Raw genomic sequence first — 17903 nt, forward strand, 5'->3', positions numbered from 1 at the left:
CACAAGGGTGCAGATCGATGCCTTGCACCCAGCAGGCTGGACCCCACAAAGCAGAGCTGCCTCTGGACATGAGACGCAGCCAACTGGCCTTCCTTTGTCTCTTCCTCCCTTCTCTCCCCCCCGGTCCTCCACAGGTGATCACCCTGGAAGGCTGGGTCGAAATCATGTACTACGTCATGGATGCCCACTCTTTCTACAACTTCATCTACTTCATCCTGCTAATTATAGTAAGTAGGGGGGGGGGAGAGGGCCTAGAGCCAGACCCCCAAGGGGCTCCCAGACCAAGGTCCGTTTGGAGGGAAGGGGAGTGAACTGGATCCTGGATCCTGGAGACATTGGGGCCCCAAGTGGGCATCCTTCTGAGACAGAGACAGACCAACTCTGAGAGGAAAAGGGAAGCAGGCAGGAGGAAAGGCCCAGGCATTAGTTCTAAACTCAACCAGCCAGACAGCGATTGAACAAAGATCCATCAGGTACGATTACTGCTGCTTTTCATCCTGGGCCGAGTTTGTGGTGGATCATTTCTCTTACTCCAATTTTCCACTGGTCTGGTTTTTTGGGGGAGGGCAGAGCCCAAATCCTCCAGACCCCCCCCCCCCACCTCTGCTCAGTGGGTCATCTCTGGGAATTTCAGCTTCTCTGTGTCTTTTCTCCACGGAGAGCTGGGGGCAGGGTGGGCACAGGTGAAGGCAAGAGGAGGATTTGAGATGAGCAAAGTGTTTGAGGAAATTCAGTCCATTTGTTTTCTGAGCAGATAAAGAAGGGTCCTCGAGTGCTCTCAGGGAGCTTAGAGTCCCTGGGGAGGGGATGGGGAGGAGGGGGATGGGTGGTAGGCCTGTATAATGACCTCACCTGCTGCACAGGAGCAAATGAGAGGGAGTGTGGGACTCTTACTTAGCCAACTCAAAGTGCTATACAAATACACACACTTATTATGAGTATTCTTACTGAAAGACTTCCTGGTGCAGTGGACAGAGCACTGACTTCCAAGCCAGCAAGGCCTTAATTCAAGTCTTCCATCTGACCCGTCCTGGCTGTGTGACCATGAGCAAGTTAATTCATGTCCCAAGGCTCTTGGCCAGTTTCATAGACTCTTAAGGCAAAGAATAGCTGAGTGCAAAATGGTTAGACCTCCGGACCTGGAGTAAGGAGGACTTGTCTTCCTGAATTCAAGTCTGTCCTCAGACACTCACTAGCTGCATGACCCTGGGCGAGTCACTTCACTCTGTGTGCCTCAGTTTTCTCATCTGCAAAATGAGCTGGAGAAGGAGATGGTAAACCACTCTAGTATCTCTATCAAGAAAACCCCAAATGGGTTCATGGAGAGTCAGACACAACTGAAAATGACTAAGCAACAGAAAAGTTGAAGAGTAGATGCTGATTTGCTTTCGTGTAGGAATCTTTCTCACCTGGGAGTTCCCCAGACCAACAAAGTTGTGGACCTGATCCCCATCACACAGATCCCAGGACCTCTGACCCCTCTTTCCATCTGTCAAATGAGATGTTGTCCCTTAGGTGACCCTCAGGTAGCTTTCAGCTCTAAACTTATCGTCCCAGATGAAATGAGATGATCTTGAAGGTCATGGAATAATAGATGGAGCCAGAAGGGACCCTAGAGGGGTCTGACTCCCTCATTTTACAGATGGTAAAACTGAGTCCCAGAGAAATGAAATTGCTTGCTCAAGGTCATACAAGTGGCAAAACCAAGATTTGAACTCAGGTCCTCGGACTCCAACTCTAAAATCTGGAGCTCTCTCCTCTTTCTTGTCACGGAGCCAGATCATGAAAGGACCTGGTTGTATTCCTGTTCTAGGAGTGGGCCTGGCAGTTCTCCCAGATGTGCTGAGAACCTTTCATAATCCTTGGAGAGCTTTGCATCTCTCAGCCAGAGAGGGCAGAAGATCACAGGGCCTGGGATTTTAACATTGGCACATGGTACACTGGAAAGAGGTGTAGATTTGAAAACAGAGGACTTTCCCCTCTTATTCCCCCTGTGACCTTTGGTAGAGGTCAGGTTGCCTCTCTGAGCCTCATTCTCTTTATCTGTAAAATAAGGCCTCTTTGGCCTCAGTCGCCTCATCTGTAAAATGTTTTCCCTCCTCTGAAATGTAGAGACTGTACTAGATGGCTCCTGATGTCTTTGCCCCCTCTAAATCTATGATTTTATGATCCTCTGAGGTTGGTGAAGTGACCTATCCAAGTCTAAGGATGAGAGCAGAGAATTGTCCAGATTTCTTGGCACCCAAATGCAGCGTTCTTTCCACTGTCCCACCCTCTCACTTATAGACAAGAAAACTGGTCCATGCAGAGTGACTTGACCATGGTCATAGAGTGAGGTATCTGGCTGAGCTGGAATTTTATTCCTGGTTTTCTGGTGCCTGGCCCAGTGCTTTCTAGTAAGATGATCTGTCTTCTGGGAGCTGGGACACTGGAGTTCAGAGTAACATGCTGATTCCTGACGGCCCCTCTGATACCCCTTAGAGTGTGGCCACAGGCTCCCCCCTCCTCACCTTCCATGTCCCTGGGAATTGACTGATGCCTCAGTGACAAGCATTCCTGGGGGCCTGGGGACTGTACGGCTGAAAAATGTCAAGGTGATTCATAGCCTAGGATGGCCAGGGCCTCTCATCACAGCCCACAGAGTCAACTCTGAGCCTATTTTCCTGACGGCTGGCAGAGCATGTGGACAACGGCTCAGAGCCATCCTCCCCCGGTGACCCTCATTCCTTCCTCTAGGCTTCCCCAACCTGTCCCTCCTTGACCCACCAAAGAGACCAGAGGGTCCTGACTTTTGGGTGAAGCCCTGCAGCTGAGACTGAAAGACTTCATAGAACAATGAACCAGCTAGCCCCTGCCTAAAGCCACAGGCTCTGCTACTTGGTTGTTTAAGGGAAGGCCATGGGGCTTAACTGGAGGGACTCTGGGGGACAGGAGATGGGGCAACAAGAGAAAGGGATGTGGAAAGCCCAAAGAGCCCCTCCCACTGGAGCCAGGACTAATGCCTGCAAAAAGAGCATCCCCCAAACTCCTCCCACTGGCAACTGACACCTCTTGTCCTGCAAAGGACAGGAGAGGGGTAGAACCTTTCAGGTCTTGGGACTGGGAGGGGGAAGATGGGGGCATGGGGGCTCCATGCCTCATGGGTCCAGGTTTCAAGCCAACTCAGACATTTCTTAGGGAGGGGTCCTACTTAGGTGGGCCTGGCTGATTTCCTACTTCTGGGGAAGAAAGACATGAATCCATTAAAACACTGGCCCTTTCTGATCTGAAATACAAAATTCCAGACAGGACAGAAGGGGAAACATAGATAGACTGAGGGGTCATGGGCAGGGAATAGATGGCCTGGTGGATAGAGAGAGACTAGCCCAGAGGAGCTAGAGGACCCCCAGTTCCTACTTGTGCCAAGGGCCATGCTCAACTCTAGGGAAGAAAAGACAGAAGGGACACAGCCCTGGAAGCTTACTTACCTTTCACTGGGCTGGGGTGGGGGGTGGGGGAACTACATATCCACAAGTTAGAGAGGCAGCCTACCACAGTGGAAATAGCAATGAACATTAAGCAATGAACATAGGAAGACCTGGGTTCAAATCCTGTCTCATCCACCTACTACCTGTGTGACCCTGGGCAAGTCACTTAACTTCTGTCTCGGTTTCTCCCACTATAAAATGAGGGGGTTGCACTCAGGGCTTCTGAGCTCCCTTCCATCTCCAGGATTCTGTAGACAAAGACAATGGAGAAGAGAGAAAACACTTGTGATAGGAGAAGGGGAGACAGAGAAGACTTCCTGGCAGAGGTGGCCCTTGAACTGAGCTTTGAAGGAAGTAAAGGATCCTGGGAGGTCAGAGAAGGAGGGAGGACCATTGGCACATCTGTATCTAAGGAAGGTTATTTAGGCAGCTGGAGAGGGAAGGGGGGGAACAATCAGGAGAAGGCTCTCATCATGGTCTCCATGACCAGAACTGTAGCACTATCTGGGAGTGGAGAGAAGGTGCTGGATTTGAGAGATTTGTGAAGGTGGAAGTGCTAAGATTTGGCAGCTGATGGGGAGAGAGTCAACAATGATTGAGATGAGGAGGGACATGGAATCAGGGGGAAAGAGGATGGATCCAGTTCTGGACAGGCTGAGTTTGAGATGCCTACAGGCCACACAGGAAGAGATCTCCAGCAGGCACTTGGCACCATGCCTCACTGGCCTCCAGGGGAGAAATTCAGGCTGGAGCAAGCTAATCGATATTTGAGCCAATGAGATTTAGCAAGTGGTGTGGAGAAAGATGAGAAGGCTGCTGGACTTTCTAGTTCCTCAGGTCTTAGGTTGGATCTGGAGGTGGCCTGTGAATGAGGGAGAAGTCACTGAAATCAAGACAGGAGGGAGTGGCCAGGGAGGAGTTGGGTCAGCAGTGTTCAGAGCTGCAGGGAGGTCCTGAGAACGGTCCATGGGATGGAGAATTAAGTTTCTGGTCCTATTTCCTGGTCCTGGTTCCTATTCTGGGAAGAATAGGTAGAGCAGAGTGCCAGGGATTGGAGCCAGCTTTCCAGGGGCAGATGAGTGAGTGTGGAGTGAGGAAGTGGGGCCAGCGAGAGTGGACAGCTCTTTCTAGGAGTTTAGCAGAGAAAGGGAGGAGGGTGACTGGCAGCTGGAGGAGAGAAGAGGGCCAACTGATGCTTTTCCTTTAAGGATGGTGTAGACCTGAGCATCTTCATAAACAGTGGGGAAGGATTGTGATTAGACATAAAGATCGAAGACGGCCTGGAGAGGAGTGATTGAGAGAGATTGGCCTTGACAAGGAGAAGAGGCAAAGGAGAGAGTCTAGGGGAGGCATCAAGGGGTTTGGGGATTGGGAGCATCAGAGGAGAGATCTCATGGTTCATAGTCATGGATGTAGAACTGGAAGGGATTGTAGAGGTTGTCTTGTCCAGCTGCCCCATTTAACTGATGAAACCGAGGCCTGGGGATGTTCATGAGGCAGCTCGTATGTTGCAGAGTCTCTGTTCCTTTAACTGCAAGTGGCAGGGATTTGGGGCCAGCTTTGTGAGTCCCCAGAGACTGGACAGAATCCACCCAGGACTCTTTAGCTCAATAGATGAGATGATGTACTTATAGATCTGTTAAGATGAAACTTTGTGATTATTATTCCATCATCAGTAAGATAAAGGCTGGGGCCAGCTTCTCTGAGAGGGCTCAGTCAGCTCCAGGTATCTCTGGATTCTTGTTCTGTGAGGGGACAGAGTAGAAGGCTCAGCTGAGCAGCTGGCACGGGAGCAGGACACTAGGCTTGTCCAGAGGGCTGGACCGTAGCAGTAGGGGACATTTCCCACAATCCTCCAGGGAAGTGGGTTCCCATCCAGAAAACCAATTTCCATTCTTTCTGAAAAGGGAGAAAGAGAAAGCATCAGAGTGAGTTTAGAGGGTGGGAGGAGAAGGGAGGGAAGAGGCTGGATTGATTGAAAGGGCAGCAAACATTGGATTTAGAATCTGCTTTGAAGGGGATAGAAAGCATCTTTCTGTCCAGCTCCTAAGCAGGCCCTGGGTGGTTTTCAAAGGCTTATGCAAATGACAGCAAGCAGGGCCTTCCTCCTTTGAAATACAGAGGGGTTGCTGGGATTGACTCCCCAGTCTTCAGGCACCTGGGCCCCAGAGGGAGGGGGAGCCTAGGGAGAAAACAGAAAAGGGTGTTGGACCCAAGGGTGTCCCAAAAGCCAATGCCCAAGGGGAGGGGAAGCAGAAAGGCAGGTGGGGTGGGCAGATATCAAACTGGTAAAAATCAGCAGCTGGGAAGTTGGTAGCTTTATGTCCTTGAATGGTATAGCCAAGAGAACATAGTTCTAGATTCTGAGGCCTTGGGTTCAAATCCTAGCTTGGTTCCTTGCAACCTGTGTGATCTTAGACAAGTGACTTAAGTCATCTCTAAAATAAGACGATTGGATTCTAGAACATGGAACATCAGCTGAGGGGGAGTTTAGAATGTGGAATGTCAGGGCTGGGAGGGGCCTTAGAACAGGGAATGTCTGAGCTGGGAGGGTTCTTTGGGCACATGATGTCAGAGCCTCCAAGGTTCTTTCCAACTCTTGGTCCTGGATGCTTTGAGAGTCTCCTGAAAAGAAGGGATGTTAACCTTGGAGGATGGAGGATAAAGGAGAGGTCTTGCAGTCAGGAAGACCTAGATTCAAATCCTTCCTCAGAACATTTGCTGTCTTGTAAGCCTCTGCAGGTCTTCAGCTGCACCTCAGGTACCTCATGTGTAAAATAAGGAGGCTCACATCTACTCTAAGACTGCAAGGCCTCCCTCCCACCCCCAGCCCCCACCCCTCAGTGAGGTACGCAGGCCAATTTCTCATTGTTTCCCATTCACTATGCTCCACTCAAAATCTCCTTTTTAAGACTCCCCCACTTGCCCTTCCATGTCCTGCCTCCGTGGAGCTGGAGCTGCCTCCCTCCTGGTCCTCCAAGGTCAGGCTCTGCCCCTCCACAAACCACCTCCTATTCCCTCATCTGTTTACTGGCCTCCTCCAAGCAGAGTGTAAGCTTCTCGAAGGCAGGCATTAATCTGAGGGATTCTGTCTCCAGCCCCTGTGCCTGGCGGAGCTTGGAGGTGCTTGTTTGGTGACTTTGAAAATTCTCTTAAAGTTGCATTGTTCTGGATACACCAAGCCAGGGGGCCGGGAATACGAGTGGAGGAATTGGGGGCCTAAAGGATAGGGTACAGGGAGGTTAGAGGGGCCAGAGAAGGGTTCTCTCTGCCTGAGCCAAGGTTTCCCTCCTGCCATTGGTCCCTCTCAGGCAGAGGAAGCTGTCCAGGCCGAAGGAGAAACCTTGCCAGCCTCTCCAAGGGTTTTCTCTTCCTGTGTTTTCCCCATTGAAAACCAATAGGAAGTTTCATTTCACCAGAGGTTTTTCTCTTGGTCCTCCTTCAAGGCCCTGGAGAAGGGAGGAGATTGCAGAGGAGAGGGAGAGAGAGGGAGAGGGAGACAAAGACAGAGAGAGATGGGAGGGAGGGGGAGAGAGAGAGAGAGAGAGAGAGAGAGAGAGAGAGAGAGAGAGAGAGAGAGAGAGAGCAACCTTCCTCTCTGGGAAGGTCAGAGTCCCTTAGACTACTGCCTCCCTACACATTCCTTCCTGCCTGATGGTGGTGAGAAGGAATGAAGACAATAGGTTAGATGGGTAATGCAGGGTTGCATCTACTGGGCTCTGAGCTCCAAAGCAGAAGCCTGGCTGCCACCCCGAGCCCCCCTCCCTCCTCAAATGAGCCCTCCCCTACCCCAAGTCCCAACCCTAGAAAATAAGGGCTCCTCATCTTCAGCCCCTCCCTGTAACGGGCTTCTCTCAGGGCCCAACCTGAGCAGTCTTCTATCTTCTGTCTTTGTCTGTGTCTCTATGCCTCTGTGTCTATTTGATTTTCTTTCTCTGTCCCTCTCTCTCACTATCTCTTTCTCCAAAACTTTGTGCCATTACCTGTCTCTCACTTTCTCTGGTCTCTTTCTCATCTTGTGTGAATGTCTGACTGTGTCTCTTCATGTCTCTTGCTTCTGTCCGTCTGTTTGATTTTGTGTGTATGTTATATATATATATGTTTGGCTGTCTCTCTTCATCTCTCTGCCTCTGTCTATATGTCCTTCCCTTGCTTTGTCTCTCCTGTCTTTGTGTATATGTCTGTCTATCTGTCTATCTATCTATCTGTCTCTTATACTGTCTCTTTTGGTCCCTTTCTGTGTATCTGTCCTTGTCTCTGTGTCTCTGTCAAATCTTTGTATGTGTGCATATCTCTCTCTGTGTCTCTCTTTCTATTTCTCTCTCCTCCCTCTCCTCTCTCTCATTCTCTCTTGTCTCTTTTCTCTATTTCTCCTTCCTCCCTCCCTCTCTCCCTCTGTATGTTCATCTCTTGTCTTTCTGTGTATGTCATCCCTCACTCTCTCACCGTATCTCTTGGTCTCTCTCTTTTTCTCCCTTCCTCCCCTGTGTGGGTCCAATGGTCTCATTCTGTCTCTCGGTGTCTCCCCGGTCTCTGCCTCTGCTTCTGCCTTTCTCCATGTGCCCCTCCCCTCAACCCACCCCCCCATCTCCGTCGTTCTCCTTCCTCTCCTCCCCGTTGGTCACAGGTGGGCTCCTTCTTCATGATCAACCTGTGCCTCGTTGTCATAGCGACCCAGTTCTCCGAGACCAAGCAGAGAGAGCACCAGCTGATGCAGGAGCAGCGCAGGCGGTACCTGTCCTCCAGCACCGTGGCCAGCTACGCAGAGCCTGGGGATTGTTACGAGGAGATATTCCAGTATGTCTGCCACATTCTGAGAAAGGCCAAGCGCCGAAGCCTAGGCCTCTACCATGCCCTCCGCAGCCGCCACCAGGGCCAGGTAGAGCCTGGCGTGGGGGCCAAGCCTGAGATGGGAAATGCCAAGGAGCAGAAGCGGGACAGTAAGTGCCCTGGGGTGAGGAAGCATGCCCCACAAGTCCAGGCCACTCACTCCAGAAAGAATAACCATCCCTTAAAACTCATTCATTGATTTACTTAATTAACACCCACTTATAACTCACTGTGTACACTGCATTGGGCTAGGGGCCCAACAAAATACAGAGGTACAAGGCCATTCAGTTCAACAAATAGTTATTAAGCACCATGGATAGAGAGCTGGCTTTGGAGTCAGGAAGACCTGGGTTCAAGTTCCATCTCTGACACCTACTGGCTGTGTGACCCTAGGCAACTTCTTAGTAACTTCTTGGTGCTTTTGGCAATTCTCTAAGATACTAACATACAGAGAAGGTGCCACCATGCTTTGCAAGAGGGAATTTCCTGACCTGGGAGTTCTTTGTAGTTATGAAATCACAGGCCCAGCTCTGTGCAAGGCCCTGTGCTGGACCCTGGGAATGCAAAGATAAAAAATCCCTTAAAGCCGACAACAGTAACTTACAGCTGACTACCGAAAACATTCACTGAATTCCTGTTGTATGCTGGGCCCCATGCTGAGAGCTGAGGAGAAAGAGCTGGGACATGGCATGGTCGCCATTCTCAGAGGTGAGCCATGGCCAGAGAGGTAGATGACCTGGTAGTTTTTTTGCTGCCAAGTCAGATCACTTCAGTTCTGTTAAAGTCTCTTAGGAAAACAGAATACTATGAGAGAAGATGGTGGGGGTGAGGGGAAGGAGGGAGGGCAGTGGGTCTGAGAATGGGGTGAGCACAGGCAGGGTAGGAAGGAGAGCAGAGGCTCTATCTGAGGCACTTGGAGCTATCCTTGGTCCTCAAGCATGGTACTCATGGAGGAGGACAAGTATGAGAGAAGACTGGAATGGTAGTTTGTAGGTTGGAGCCAGATTGTCGAGGGCCTAAAATGACAATGACTGACATTTCTGTAGCGCATTAAAGTTTGCAAGATCACTTAATGCACTCGATCTCATCTGAGCCTCACAGGAGGATCCTGGGAAGTCAAATGACAAAGTGGGAGGCTTGAGATCCAACCTCTGATGCTTACAACCTCTGTGACCCTGGGCAAGTCTTTTCAAGTCCAGGGCCTCAATTTCCTTGTCTGTAAAGTGAAGAGCTTGGACTAGATGATCTGAGAGGGCTTCTGAGTCATCCACATGCCTTTCGTCTCTTTCATTCTTTAATCCTAAACCCTATACTTATCCCCGGGAGAGAAAAGGGTCACCAGAATCAGTGCAGAGGCTGCTGCTATTTTTGAGGAGACTAGCGAGTGATAGCTTAAGTGAATTCCCCTAACTAAGCATGAGAGACAAAGTCCCTTGACCTCTGACAAAGTAAAGTATCATCAGAGACAAAGCTGGTGTTGAGCTTATTGCCCATAGGTGGTCGTCATTCCCAGACCTTTGGTGTTCTCTGTCAACACACTTAGCACTGGAATCACAGTTAATGGCCAGTTTAGGAGATCAAGCCTAGAATTCTGGGCTCTCCCTGCTTAGAGAGACTGCCTACAGGTGGTCTGGAGTGGAGAAGAGGCTGGGGTCCTCATTAAGGCTGTTGGTTATAATTAAGCTGTGTAGCAAGAAGCTACTGCCTCCCTCCTCTCCCTCCCTTCCTTCCTTTCTCCTTCCTTCTCTTCTTCCTTCTCTTTCTTCATTTTTCTTTCTTCCTTCCCTCCCTCCCTCCCCTCTTTCCTTCCTTCTTTCCTTCCTTCCTTCTTTCCTCTCTTCCTGCCCCTCTTCCTTCCTTTTCTTCCTTCCTTCTTTTCTTTGTTCCTTCCTGATTATGGCAACAAGTTGCCAAATAGGCCCCCAGGAGAGACCACTCTTTGAGAAAAGCTGCTGTGGCATCATAGAAATTTGAACTTGAGCAAAAGATCCTGTAAGCCTTTAAGTGGAGAAGATAGCCCTGTGCCCTTGCTCACACTGTCCCTTATATGTGTAATGTTCTTGCCTTCCTGCCATGGCTCCTTTTGTTGAAGTCTCTCCTAAGAATGAACAGTGTGGTTTAGTGGGGAAAATATTGGATTTGGAATCAGAAGATCTGGGTTCAAATCCTGGATCTGCTCCTTGCAGACTATGTGACTATGGGCAAGTTGCTTCATTTTCCTAACCCTCTGCTTCTGACCCTAACCTGTAAAACAAGGGAGTTGGATTGGGTGACCCATAAAGTTTCTTCCAGCTCTAAATTGAAGATGCTATGGTGCTTTGAGGCCTTGCTTAGGAGCTGCTTTCTCCATGAAGCATTTGTTCCCTGATCCCTCCTGAAGAAAGTTCTGGGATCATGTCTTCAAGACACGTTTATACAACTGGTAAATAGAATTGGATTCAAACTGGAGCCAACTGATTTTTGCCTCCTCAGAAAATAGCATCTGCCTTGCAGGGCTGTTGTAAGGATCAGATGAGATAATATTCATAAACAGTACTTAGCACAATGCTTTAGCACATAGTGCTTGGTACATGGGATGGGTACATATAAATGTCATTCCCTTTCCTTCTCCTTGTCTAGATCTCTCCTTTTCACTGACCTCACTCTCCCTTGTGTCATAGTTATTTGTGTACTCATTCTTTTCCTCTTTAGATCATGAGCTCTTTGAGGGCAGAGCTTGCACCTGTCTTTATATACCCAACACTGAGCACAGGATTTATCAGAGTAGGTTCTTGAAAAATGTGCATAGACTTGGTGTTGAATTATGGTTCTTTTTGTTGTGAGGGGATTCTCATTCAATTTTCTGATCTTTCCTTTGGAGTCTTTTGGGAACTGGTCTACCACAAGGAGCCTGACTGTAGCCCCTTCTCCTTAACTTACAGGGTTGTGCCAGAAACACATCCCCCTGGATTACCCACCCCATACTCTTGTGCAGTCTATCTCTGTGACACAGACCTCTGACCCTGGCAACTGCCCCCACTGCCAGCAAGAGAGAGATCAACGTCTGTCCCTGGCAGAGAGTGATGATGACTTTGGGCAGGAGGAAGGCTCTGCCAATGGTGATGAAGGGGAAGGTGGAGAGAGCAGTGAAGGAACCCTGGACCTGGAGAAGGAGGAAGAAGAGGGAGAGAAAGACAATGGGGCAGCTAGGCTGTGTGGGGATATATGGCGGGAGGTGAGGGTCAAGCTGAGGGGCATCGTGGACAGCAAATATTTTAACCGAGGCATTATGATTGCCATCCTGGTGAACACAGTCAGCATGGGCATCGAACACCATGAACAGGTGAGTGTTGCCCCAAACTCTGGCCTGTAGGAGCTGGGGGTGGGGCTGAGGAAGGGGCAGAGTGATGCTGAGGTTCTCGGGTAATGGCTATTGCCTTTAAAGTCTTACTAGTGGTAATAACTTATATTTACATGACATTTGAAGGTTTTTGAAGCAACTTCTCTGAGACTCAGAGAAATCTAGGGACTTGCTCAAGGTCACACAACTCAGAAAGGGCAAGACTGATAAATATTTACTAAGCAGCAGTAGCAGCAGCAGGGGAAGTCTGTACCCTTTACATACAGAGCAGGGCTGGGCAGAGGGGAAGAGACACAGTTTGCAGGGACCTCCGGGTCCAACTCTTGTCCCCAAAGGATCCTATTGAAAACATCCTTGACTGGTGACCATCCAGCCTCTGCTCACAAAGAACCTATTAGCTTCCACCTGGCTAACTCATGATTACCTCCTGTTTTGGGGGAGGGTCTCCTGACATCAAACTTAAATCTCTCATCTTATCTTCTACTCACTGCTTCTGGTTCTACCTCTTGAGGCTAAGCCGGACAAGGCTAAGCCCTCTTCCATATGACACTTGGTATTTCTGATGTTTGAAGACAGCTCATAGATTAATTACCTGGAGCACAGGACTAGAAGTAATAGAACCTAGGTTAGAATCCCAACCCAGTTACTTACTAGCTGTGTTATCTTGAGCCAATCACTTAACCTGTCTCTTTGGAGTTCAGTTTTTTTCATCTGTAAAATCAAAGTACTGGACTAAATATCCCTTAAGATCTCTCTCAGCCCCGATATCCCCTGTTCTCAGCTCCCTCGCAGCTCTGACCTTCCTGTTCTAAGTCTCCTCCCAGCTCTGACATCCCCTGTTCTTAGGCCCTTCTAAGCTCTGACGTTCCCTGTTCTAAGGCCCCTCCCAGCAGCCCTGACTTTCCAATTCTAAGGTCTCTTTCAACTTTGACATATGAGAAAGCCATGGCTCTGACAAAGGATGGGAGATTAGAGGGTTGCCAGAATGGTGGCTACAGATGTGCAAACAACTGTTTGGTGGTGGTGGGTGCCCTCTCTTAGGGCTGGGATGAAGATACCCCAGGGGCAGTGCTGTAAACCGTGGCTCCTTCTGCCTGGCATCAGGGAGATAGATCAGGGCTCAGGATAAGGAAAGATCTCATAGTAATGGGAAGAGGCAAAATGTTCTGGTGAGTAGTGAGCTCCCTGTCATTAGAGGTGTTTGAGGAGAGGCTCAATGAGCTGCTGTCAGGACTATTGCTACAAGTAAGAGCTGGTCCCTTTTCCAACCTGTCATTCTATGCTTACCTTTTCAGATGAAATAATGTATTCCATGGAGAGCACTGTGGGAACCTTAAAGTGCTATATAAATCCTAAGTGTCATTATTATAATCCTTTTCAGTCTCTGCTTACCTGCTCCTGGCTTCACTTTGACCTTGGGACCTTAGAGGCTGTCTGGGGAAACTGAGACCCAGGGAGGTGAAGTGACTTACTCAGGGTCACAAGACATGAAGTGGTTAACAGGGATTCAAACCCAAGTCTTCTGATTCCAAATCCAGCATTTCTTCCACTATACCATGTTACCATTTTCATTCCCCCACCCTGGGCCTCTGTTTTCCCATCTGTAAAATGGGAGGGTTGAACTACATGTTGTGTGTGTGTGTGTGTGTGTGTGTGTGTCCCTTCTAGTTCTTCATCCCATGAGCCTTTTCTCCAGGGTTATTTTCTTCATATTCCCTGCCTTCCTCCCCACTCTCTCCCTCTCATCCTTCACCCTTCTCTCTCTTCCTTACCTTTCTTCTGTTTCAGAAGTCTTGTTTTCCCCTATTCCCCCACTCCCACATAGCCCTCTCTGGGGTTCTGTCTCCTCTCCCAGCCTCCTTCTCTTTCCTGCTCCTCACTCTCATTTCCCTCTTCATTACCTAACCCAGTCCTCAAACTATTCAATTTACTTAAATACCCCCCATGGGAATGGCTCAGGCACTGTACCTGCTTCTTTGTTCAGAGTCACTAGTTTGCCAGTCATTCTGACTTGATTTAAAAACACCACTGGGTTCTTGATAGGGAGGAGCCTCATGGTAGGAGCCCCCAGGACCTTCCCATGTCCACATCCCTGTAATGTCACCTGTCCCATTCCCAGGGTTTCTTATGGACCAGTTATCTTTTCACTGACTGCTTAGCATCCATCACTGGCATGGTGACTGACTGCCTCACCAGGTAGGAGAGAATGGAGATCTTCTGTACAGCTCCAGGCTCAGGCCCAGCTGGTTTACCCCCTTCCCCAGGGAGGCTATCATCCAAGACACAGGAAGGAACTTTGCCTGACTTCTGAGAAAGAGATTAGCTGAACAAAAAACACTTAGCTCAGCTAACAGGGACCGTGATAGCCACTGACAGGGCCTTGAAGCAGTAGCCTGGTATGTTATATGTGTGATGGAGTTAAGGCTTGGAAGACTCAGTTTCAAGTCCTTCCTCAGAAACTCACTGACCCTGGGCAAGTCTTCCTTTGTAAGACAGAGATCACTTTGGAACTTGTTGATTCACCCACCAAGCATTTTTGGATGCCTTTGGGCCATCTTCATTTGTCCTGATCCATACCTGGCCATTGTACCCAGATGGCTCCGGAGGAGAAGGTAAGGCTGGGGACTTTGCACAGCTCTCCCTCACTCAAATTCAATTCAGTTACAAGTCATGCCATCACCTTCCTGATGCCATGGTCCTCTTACAGAATGAAGGACAAACCCTAACACACAACCACAACCACAACTTCCAAACACCTCCTGCTTCTGGATGGGGGTTGGGCAGCAGCACGCATAGGGGACCAGTGGGGTCTCTGGCTCTCTGGAGGTCTCCTAGAACTGTTGGACTGACAAGAGCAGGACTGTGGAGAAAGTCTTTGTGTTGCTGGAATTCTCATGCTTCAGCAGGGGGAGGTCACCAGTGGGGTAACTACTCTTCTCACCAATAAGGAAGACCTGGAGACTGGAGGAGAAATGGTGAAATTTGGAAGAAGTCTTCATGCCATCTTTGGAGTTCATGCTGAGGGAAGAGAGCCCAGAGTAGTCTGATGCTCCCCTTCAATTTGGGACTTCAGCAAAAGGAGAGGAAAACCCCATAGCTTGAGATTCAATGAGGGAGCTGGTCCAAGAGGGGTGGAGGCTCACATCAATGGAATTCTGAAGACGCAGCAGACTCAAAAGCTTTGGACCATGGAGGAAAGATAGTACTATCTGAAGGTATCAGTGAGGCCACGTAAGACACTTAGAGAAGATGGGAGTAAAGGCTCATGCCTTGGCATGAATACAAAGCATCAGGAACCTGTAAGAAGCCTGAAGCTTGGTTCACATGGAGATTGGCCATGATTACTGACTAGAGACTAGTCCAGAGACCTTACAAGTCGTTTCTCTACCAGGGCAAAGTGAACCAGGTGGGATTCACTTTGAATATGGATGAGGGGAGGGGCCTTTTTTTCTTTATATCCCTAGCACACAGTAGGTGTTTGTGTATGGATTTCCCTCATCCTGGTTTTTTGCTTACACTCTCTGGACCTCTCTGATCAGAATTGATTTGGAGTGACCTCTCCCTATCCTCCAAGCCTGCCAGATGGGGCTTCTCTCCTACCAGACCTTCACATGGATAACAGGAAGGACTTTTGAAACCTATGAAGAAATACAGAAATATCAATGAAGTGACAGGCAGGACCACTGCTCCAAGTAGCTGAGGCCACAGCAACATCTGATGGAAAGAAAGCAGAACTACTTATCCCTTATCTGGCCTCTCTCTTCTCCAGTGAGAAGGAGGATGTTTGGTTGGGGAAAAATAGAGCAAAAATGGCAACCGGGCAGCTAGAGCCTAAGAAAAGAAAGGTGCTGGTGAGAAAGGGCCTAGACAGCCCTCATCTTCAGGTTTAGACAATCTACATCCCTGGCACAAAATCAGGAACAATTAGAAATGGGGATGTAAACCCAAGGCTACTGACGTGAAGTCTGGGGCTCTCTCCATGACCTCACATTGTCTTCAAACAAGGCCTTTGTGGACCTTGGGCAGCCATTTCCCCCCACTGGGTCTCAGTTTCCTCCTTTTCAAAATAGCTTCCTTTACCATTTTGACATTTTGATCCAATGAGTCAATTAGCAAGCATGTATTAAGCTCCTACTGTGTGTGTGCCAGGCGATGGGCTAGAAACATTAGGGCCAATTCTATGATTTTCTCTGACAAGCCTATAAAATTTTAGAGCCAGGAATGTGTAGCTTCAGCCACAGACTAACAGTAATCATAATAATAATATTTATTTGATGCTTTTGAGGTTTACAAACTGCTTTTCTTACAACAAACTTGTGGGGTCAGTGTCTCAGGTATCATTATTCTCATTTTACTCAGGCTCAGAGGGATTAAACAATGTGCTTAAAGTTACACAAGTAGTAAGTCTCTGAGGTAAGATTTGAATTCAAGACTCCTGACTCTAAATTTGAGGCTCTGGTCCACTACACTGTGGTATTTGGATCATCGTCTCTTACATATTCCCTCCCACCAGCAGCCTAGACATCCAGATTGTCAGGAAAGAAATGAGGGTGACATCGGGCAAATCTGTTATTTTTAAAGGTATTTTTATAAAGCAACAGCAATTGTTTCAAGTCAGCCAAGCATCGTTCTGGGCCGATTGATATTTTTAATCTCAGTTCCCAGACAGAGAGCAGCAAACGTTCCACCCCCGTGTTTATTTCAGGATGCTCTGTCTAAGGCGCGTGCCCACCGAGGAGAGCTATCGGTGAGCCGCGAGCGGGGTGGATGACAACAGCAGAAGGGAGCGTCCACCCCTCCGTGTTGTCACTCTGCCACACTGTCGATCTACTGATTGACAGGTAGAGACAGTCATCTCAGTGCCTGCCATCTCTAGGGATGGGAAGCCGCTGGCTCAGAAGAACGAACACACGTTTCTCTCTCCCACAGTTCCACCAATCGTGCCCCAGAGTATCGGGGTTATACCAACACCGCCCCCCATCTCCTGTCAGTGATTGAGTGTGGGGGAGCAGGTTGGCTGTGATCAGAAAGAAGCCTAGAATTCCAGAGCTGGAAGGGACTCCAGAGTCCATCGATAGCATCCCAACCAGAGTCTATTGAAAAACCTTAAAGAAGGGAAACACATTACCTCTCAAACAGCCCTTACATGTGGGTGACTCTCCCTGTAAGGAAATTATTCCTGACCTACCTCTTTGCAGCTTCCACCATTCCTAATTCTGCCCTGAAAGGTCAAGCAAAAGAAAGCACCAAATACCAGCATCTTCCATCTGGAAAGCAGGGCATCCATCTGGGGACAATGGCGGGGAAAGAATGGAAGGCCTCTTCCCTCTTTGTACAACCAGCACGGGGTACCCTGTGTGACCTTGCCCCACCCTCCCTCACTCAAAACAAAGTCAAGTGCAAGTCATGTCATCATTTCTCTGATGGCATGATCTTCTTCGGCAACGAAGGACAAACATAATAACAGGTGCCTGGTGCACGGTAGGCACTTAATGCATAGAGCCTAGATTAGAGCAGGAAAGGACTCTAGAAACCATCTGATCCCTTTCTGAGGTAACTGTGGAGCAAAGAACTTATGATCCCGCAAAGAATAAGTAGCTAAACTTGGATTTAAACCTGATCCTCTGCCTCCAAATCTATCACTTCTCCTATTCTTTGCCTGGCTAAGATGGCAGAGATCAGCGGTTCTTTGGTCTCAGACCCATTGACCCTCTTAAAATTATTAAGGATCCCCTGAGAGCTTTTGTCTATGTGACTTATATCTATCAATGTTTACCATACCAGGAATTAAAATGTCAGTCATTGTGAAAATGGTTCTGACTTTGTGGATCCTCGGAATGAGTGTCAGGCTTCTGGGTCTCTCTGGTCCACATTTTGAGAATCGTGCTACATGAGACCTAGTTGCAGGATGTGGGTGACTGGAGAAGATAAATCTCTGGGGGATATGGAAGCTGTCTTCTTCCGTTGTTTGAAGGACTGTTACTTGGAAGATTGGACAGACTTCAAGAGACAGTGGATGATAGAAAGACCTGAAAGTGCTGTGGTCAATGGGATCATGAAGAGTCTGACATGGAAGAAGGGTTGAGCTTATCCTCTTTGGTCCCAACCAGGATCCATTGGGGGAAGTTGTAAAAAGGCTGATTTAGGCTGATGTTGACAAAAACTTTCTAAGAAAGAGAGATGACCCAAACTAGTGCAGGCTGTCCTGGGTTAGGAGGTGGTGGTGTTCACAGAGATGTTTAGGCTTGCCCAGAAAAGATGGAAGA

General features: G+C 48.7%; 1 protein-coding gene across 1 annotated transcript in view; it reads left to right on the plus strand.

Annotated features, from left to right (window-relative positions):
• Positions 1-17903, plus strand: part of CACNA1I (calcium voltage-gated channel subunit alpha1 I) — a 221031-nt gene that overhangs the window by 131584 nt on the left and 71544 nt on the right. The window contains exons 7-9 of the mRNA XM_072656199.1: positions 135-227; positions 8095-8407; positions 11219-11619. Of these exons, the coding sequence (XP_072512300.1) occupies positions 135-227; positions 8095-8407; positions 11219-11619 (807 nt within the window). The remainder of the gene's footprint in view (positions 1-134; positions 228-8094; positions 8408-11218; positions 11620-17903) is intronic.

Source organism: Notamacropus eugenii, chromosome 3, assembly GCF_028372415.1.
Source record: "Notamacropus eugenii isolate mMacEug1 chromosome 3, mMacEug1.pri_v2, whole genome shotgun sequence".
Taxonomy (NCBI): Eukaryota; Metazoa; Chordata; class Mammalia; order Diprotodontia; family Macropodidae; genus Notamacropus; species Notamacropus eugenii.